General features: G+C 40.6%; 1 protein-coding gene across 1 annotated transcript in view; it reads left to right on the forward strand.

The window, feature by feature from the left end:
• The window catches only part of EGF (epidermal growth factor), a 105,801-nt gene extending 100,348 nt beyond the window's left edge, over nucleotides 1–5,453 (forward strand). Inside the window, exons 23-24 of the mRNA XM_023220062.2 lie at nucleotides 1,364–1,445; nucleotides 4,458–5,453. Coding sequence (XP_023075830.2) covers nucleotides 1,364–1,445; nucleotides 4,458–4,711 — 336 coding nt within the window. The 3' untranslated portion in view covers nucleotides 4,712–5,453. The remainder of the gene's footprint in view (nucleotides 1–1,363; nucleotides 1,446–4,457) is intronic.
• The last annotated feature ends 1,660 nt before the right edge of the window (nucleotides 5,454–7,113 follow it).

The raw sequence follows: 7,113 nt of genomic DNA on the forward strand, positions 1-7,113 counted from the left end.
GGGGAGGGGGGAGAGGGGAGGGATTGCATTGGGGAGTTATACATGATATAAATGATGAATTGATGGGTGCTGATGAGTTGATGGGTGCAGCACACCAACACGGCACAGATATACATATGTAACAAACCTGCATGTTATGCACATGTACCCTAGAACTTAAAGTATAATAAAAAAAAAAAAAAAGAAAAAAAAAAAAGAAAATTTGCAGTGCAGAGGGTTGGGTTTTGACATGAGACAGAAATAATGGGCATGTGTCTTTAAACAGTGGGTCCTGTGTATTTTGCAATGTGTTGCTGCAGGAGATCATTAATAAGGAGGAGATGAAGCATGATTTGTATTATAAAAATAAGAAAATGAAAATACATGTTCTCTGGATTCACCCTTCCCTTACCAACATTTCCCTGTCTTCTCCCTAATTGACCCCACTCATCATCCCTTTCTACACCTTTCTCAAAGGAAACTATGGGCAAAGAGATTCTTTTCTACTCCTCTTTCTGTTGTTTCTGAATTGTGTGCTCCTTTCTGTGGAGTGCCCTTTTCTGAACCAATGGAGCCTGATCAGCCAAAACCTTGCTGCAGTCCTTGCCCTGGTTACTGATTGACAAGGAAGGATTCACCAAATGATGTCCTTTGTCCTGTTGTATGGGGTCACTTCTTTTCTTTCCTGTAGCGTGGATCTGTTTCAATATCTAATCTATCTAGAGTGAATGCAAGCCAGTGAACTCTGGTCAGCCTGCATTGCAAGTGCCCAATACATTTTTGATAACACAAGTAATGACAAAAGTAATCATTTTGCTGACTGAAGAGAAATGGTGTTGTCTGTTCCTCCCTATTAAAATTCCAGGTCCCTAGGCTGTTCAACCAGCTTGCACAATTGTCATTGCACTAGATTAGTACCTTTAATGGCCCCAAGTTACTCAGAACTTGGTAGCGTGTTTAAATGAGTGTTATTAATGTGTGTGTGCGTTTGTGTGTATGAAAAGTTGTAGCACATACATATATGAGATATTATTTCCCTGGCCTGTGGACAGTTCTTAGAATACTTATGAATTCTTGGATTGCTTATGGTAAATCAGTGACCTCCAGGAATCCATCACTTAAAAGCTGAGATTCCATAATTAGAATCGATTCTTCAGTTAACATATTGGTAGTGCCTAGTTGCTTTAAGAGAAAGTAACACAAGGCTCTTCACTGAATGTCGAATCTCTCTTTAGCTAGAAAGACAAACTTCACAGGGCCTTTCTTCTGACCTTCACTTTCCATAGGATGAACATTGTAAAGCCATGGACTTTGATTCAATGTATGTAGAGATAATTTGTGAACTATAACAATGTCCTCTCTCCCTCCTTTTTGTTGTCTGCAGTTTGTGGTTACAAAGGAACACCAAGACCTCAGGAATGGGAGTCAACCAGTGGCTGGTGAGGATGGCCAGGCAGAAGATGTTGGTCAGTTTTTATCCCTGGCTCCTGATGAATGGTTATTTTTACTTAGATCCTGACTGTTTTTCAGTGAAAAGTCTCATTTAACCACACACACACAAACAAAATAACTAAACTGTATATGCTATGTGAGTAGCTGGGCTGTATTGAAATGCCGTGGACCTGATTTGCACTGGAGTTCTACCTTATATGAGGTTACCATGTTCACTCAAAACTCTAGTCACAAGGCAGCCCGTGTTCTTGCACTCTGAGCAAGAACACAATGGATGACTCCTTGATTTGAATTGAGTTTTGAGGTCATTCTTAGGGTCCAGGATCTATACTGGTAGCTGTAGGTATAGTCCCAGTTAAGTTGTAAATGGTTCCAAGAAAACATGTTCCATGTTCAACTCATCTAGCGGGAAGGGTTTCTGTAAATTTAAGTTGATCTGAGGATTGTCCTGGGGATTTCAGAGTATTCAGGTCTTATCAGGGGCATGACCTTAGCCAGACACCTGGCTGTGTGTGAAGTCCAGCCAAGCCACTTGTGGAGAGACCATAAAATCAACCCAGGTTCTCAGGAACTCAGTCTACTTCAGATAGAAATGAACTCACATACCCTTTGACATAATACTTTTTCCAAGAGTTGTATTATGATTAACTTTTTGGGTTTGGGTCTCAGACTGAGTTTTGTTTCACAGGAGAGGACATTGTTTCACAGGCCAAAGGCATTGTTGACCATGCCTTTGTGTCGTGAGCCTTTGGAAAGCTTTAGAGAAATTTTAGCCAACAAAAACTGTTCCTCTGCTAATGAAAGGAGCTAATGAAATATCAACTCCAGTTATATTTTCTGTATTTTTCCTTCTTCAATGTGCTTATTATCATAACCTCCTCCTGAGATTTCTTTCTGGAAAGAACATAGGCTTCTCGTTTTGGAAAACTCACTCTAAATTCCCTTCTCATACCTATGTTGCCATGAAACCCCCAATACTGAATTCAGTACAACTTTATTACCTAATTTGAAGAAGGCCTGGATATTAAGGTACACTTAAGAATTGAATATGAAAACTACAATAGATAACATAGTTTTTTTATATGGATCATTACTTTCCCCTGATAATGAAAAAAGTCAGCATTTTCAAAAATTTGCTTCAGTGCTTATTGGTAGCACTATTGAAAAGTAATGGAATATCTTGTAGTTACTACTTTTCCTTGAGCAGCTAAAAGTGCATAATTCTTTCTTATAATGGTAATCCACAACAGAGGCACATATAATATAATTTTGTAAGCTAATAGCACAATGCTTTGACAGGAATTTGGTTAAGCTTAGAAAAGAACTAAGGACTCATTACAGTTAGCTGAGTACTCAGGAATCTATTACAATGTCTCTTTTGCTGCTGTTGCTTTTTTTTGCACTGTACTGCAAACAATTTGACCCATTCTCTGTGGGCCACTCATATAACTGTCTCCCAGCATGAGTGATCACATCCCTGATCATGTCCAGCTGTCTCATAAATGCCTGGGGTGAAAGTGCGCATAGAGATTGGGGTCGGGGGGAGATCGAGTGAGGAATGAAATAAAAGATCAAGTTTGGCTCTGAGCCGATCTGTTCTCTGCTCCTGGAAAACTCATTACAACACAATACTAGTGTAGTTCCATAAAACCATCTTCACTGAGCTCAGCCGACATCAGTTGACACAGGTTAAGTGCAGAGTACATGCTAGGGGCAGCTGACTATGCTAGGGGAAAGGAAAAGAAATACATCTAAAATCTGAGCTCAGACCAGGCACAGCGGCTCACACCTGTAATCCGGGCACTTTGGGAGGCCAAGGTAGGCAGATCACTTAAGGTTAGGAGTTTGAGACCAGCCTGGCCAACATGGTGGAATGCCGTCTCTACCAAAAAGTACAAAAATTAATCAGGCATGGTAGTGCACACCTATAGTCCCAGCTACTCAGGAGGCTGAGGTAGGAAGATCACTTGAGCCTGGGAGATGGAGGTTGCAGTGAGCTGAGATCTCAGCACTGCACTCCAGTGAGACTCCATCTCAAAACAAAGATAGAGTGAGACTCCATCTCCAAAACAAAAAACCAAAAAACCTGAGCTCTATCTACTCTCAAGTCATTTGTGATCCAGATGGGGAGACAGAAGTACACAGTAAAAGCTAAAGAACAGGTAGTACAGTTATTTAAATCCTCTCAACCAACCAAGACTATTTTAATTTTTAAACAAAATTTTAAGATGCCAACCAAGACTTTTAATTTTTTAAAAATTATTTTAAGTCAAGGTCTTACTCTGTCACCCTGTCTAAAGTACAGTGGCTTGGTCATGGCTCATTGGTGTCTTGGCCTCCCCAGGCTCAAGCAATCCTCCCACCTCGGCCTCCTAAGTAGCTGGAACCACAGGCGTGCACTACCATGCCCAGCTAGTTTTTTATTTTATGTAGCAATGGAGACTCCCTGTGTTACCCAGGCTGGTCTTGAACCCTTGGGTGCAAGCCATCCTCCCACCTCAGCCTCCCAAAGTGCTGGAGTTACAGACATGAGCCCCTGCACTGGCCTATTTTAATTTTTTAAAAATTGGGCCCAGGGTGGGGTGTGGTGACTCATAGCTGTAATTCTAGCACTTTGTGAGACTGAGGTGGGCGAATCACTTGAGCCCAGGAGTTCAAAACCAGCCTGGCCAACATGGCAACCTCGTCTCTACAAAAAATACAAAAATTAGCCAGGTAGTCCTAGCTACTCAGGAGGCTGAGGTGGAAGGATCACCTGAGCCTAGGAGGAAGTGGCTGTGGTGCGCTGTGATTGTGCTACTGCACTCCTGCCTGGATGACAGAGTAAGATGCTTATCAAAAAAAAAAAAAAAAAAAAAAAAAGGAAGAAGAAGAAGAAGAAAAAAATGTGCCTAGAATAGTTTGAAAATGGGTTATCTTTGTGTCTTATTTTCAGGCCAGTTCTTCAACCACTGCCATTTAGGGTTTCTCTTGCCTATCTATTGTGAATGATGTGAATATTGAAATTTCTTTTGTCTTTTGTATAGGGTCAATGCAACCAACTTCATGGAGGCAGGAGCCCCAGTTATGTGGAGTGGGCCCAGAGCAAGGCTGCTGGATTCCAGTATCCAGTGATAAGGGCTGCTGTCCCCAGGTAATGGAGCGAAGCTTTCATATGCCCTCCAATGGGACACAGCCCCTTGATGGGGGTGTCCAGAAGCCCCATTCTCTCCTATCAGTTAACCCATTATGGCAACAAAGGGCCCTGGACCCACCACACCAAATGGAGCTGACTCAGTGAAAACCGGAATTAAAAGGAAAGTCTAGAAGAACGAACTGTGTTGATGCACAGTATCTTTTCTTTCAAAAGTAGAGGAAAACTATAGGTTTTGGTTCCACAACCTCTACGACTAATCACCTACTCAATGCCTGGAGACAGATATGCAGTTGTGCTTTTGTTTGTTCTTTTAAGCAGTCTCATTGCAGTCTTATTTTCAAATAAGAGTACTGGGAGAATCACTAGGTAACTTACTAGAAACCCAAATCAGGACAACAGTGCTTTGTAAATTGTGTTGTCTTCAGCAGTCAATACAAATAGATTTTTGTTTTTGTTGTTCCTGCAGCCCCAGAAGAAATTAGGGGTTAAAGCAGACAATCACACTGGTTTGGTCAGTTACAAAGTAATTTCTTTGATCTGGACATAACATTTATATCAATTTCATGAAATGATTGACTATTACAATACTGTTAAGATACAGTGTAGTCATTTAACTCCACATTGGCGTGGTCCATGCTGATAATTTTGCAAAATGAATTGTGATGAATCAATGAAAAATGTAATTTAGAAACTGATTTCTTCAGAAGTAGATGGCTTTTTTTTTTTTTTTTGAAAATCTTTGAATGAAAACATTTTATTTTTAAGATATTTACACAGGAGGCTTCAGGGTTTCTCAGTCATTACTGTCCTTTACCCCTACAGAATTTTCTCTCTTGGTGTGATGGCACAGAATTTGTATGTATTTTCAGTTACAAGATTGTAAGTAAATTGCCCGATTTACTTTCATTATAGATGATGTATTTCTTCTAATTATTTAAATAAAATCACCAAAAAACATAAACATTTTATTGTATGCCTGGTTAATTAGTTAATTATAGTCTAAGGCAGTGCTAGAGTTGAACCAAAATGATTTGTCAAGTTTGCTGATGTTTCTGGGTTTTGTTTTTTGTTTTTTTCAGAAAGAGAGGATAGGATCTCACTCTGTTATCCAGGCTGGAGTGTGCAATGGCACAATCATAGCTTAGTGCAACCTCAAACTCCTGGGCTCAAGCAACCCTCCTGCCTCAGCCTCCCGAGTAACTAGGACCACAGGCAGAGGCCACCGTGCCTGGCTAAATTTTTTATTTTTATTTTTTGTAGACTTGGGGATCACACAATGTTACCCCGGCTGGTCTTGAACTCCTGGCCTCAAGCAAGGTCATGCTGGTAACTTTGCAAAATGAATTGTGATTGACTTTCAGCCTCCCAATGTATTAGATAACAGGCATGAGCCACGGTGCCCAGCCTTGTAACTCTTTAAAAAATTTTTTAAATCTACAACTCTATAGATTAAAATTCCACATGGTGTTCTAATTAAATATTTTTCTTGCAGCCAAGGTGTTGTTACTACAGATGACACAACCTGATATGGTAACTTTGAATTTTGGGGGCTTTGAATCATTCAGTTTATGCATTAACTAATCCCTTTGTTTATCTTTCATTTCTCAACTCTTTGGACTTTGGTGATACCATACATCAGAATAAAAAGAAATTGAAGTACCTGTTTTCTTTTTTTTTTTTTTTTTTTTTTTTTTTTTGAGACGGAGTCTGGCTCTGTCACCCAGGCTGGAGTGCAGTGGCCGGATCTCAGCTCACTGCAAGCTCCTCCTCTCGGGTTTACGCCATTCTCCTCCCTCAGCCTCTGGAGTAGCTGGGACTACAGGCGCCCACCACCTCGCCCGGCTAGTTTTTTGTATTTTTTAGTAGAGACGGGGTATCACCGTGTTAGCCAGGATGGTCTCGATCTCCTGACCTTGTGATCCGCCCGTCTCGGCCTCCCAAAGTGCTGGGATTACAGGCTTGAGCCACCGCGCCCGGCCAACTTTCATTGACAATTAATATCCTGGAGGATCAGAAGATTTGTCAATTTCTGCTGAGTCACTGGCCTAGAAAAATAATAACCATAATTTCCCCCAAGGTTTTCTTTCCCTAAGTGTGAATATTTTTTCTTTCTCCAAAAGCTCACTTTTGGGTTTAGATTACACTTTTGTATTTTAGCACCTCTTTCTTTAGGGTTTCAATGATGACAAAAGAAATGACATGAGACCACAGCTACCCATAGCATACCATTATCTTTGTACCAGAAAAATCCTTGTTTCCTTTTTAATGACTCTGGCACCTTAGAAACTGGGACCCTGCTAAGTCCTTGACTAGGCTATCCACCAGCTCCCGGTCAGATTAAAGAAAAAACGCACTTTGTGTTTTTTAATCACCAAGCCACCCTGCAGAGATACCTTCTTCTTGCAGATTCACATCTTTACCAGTAATGTCCTTTTTTCTTTAAAAATTCAAGTTTTAAGAACAGCATTTTTGTGTAAAAACTTGATTTGTGTTTTTTCCAGACTGAATACTTTTCCTCTCTGACTCTCATGGTCTCACTGCACGGA

This window comes from Piliocolobus tephrosceles, chromosome 3, assembly GCF_002776525.5.
Source record: "Piliocolobus tephrosceles isolate RC106 chromosome 3, ASM277652v3, whole genome shotgun sequence".
In the NCBI taxonomy this organism is placed as follows: Eukaryota; Metazoa; Chordata; class Mammalia; order Primates; family Cercopithecidae; genus Piliocolobus; species Piliocolobus tephrosceles.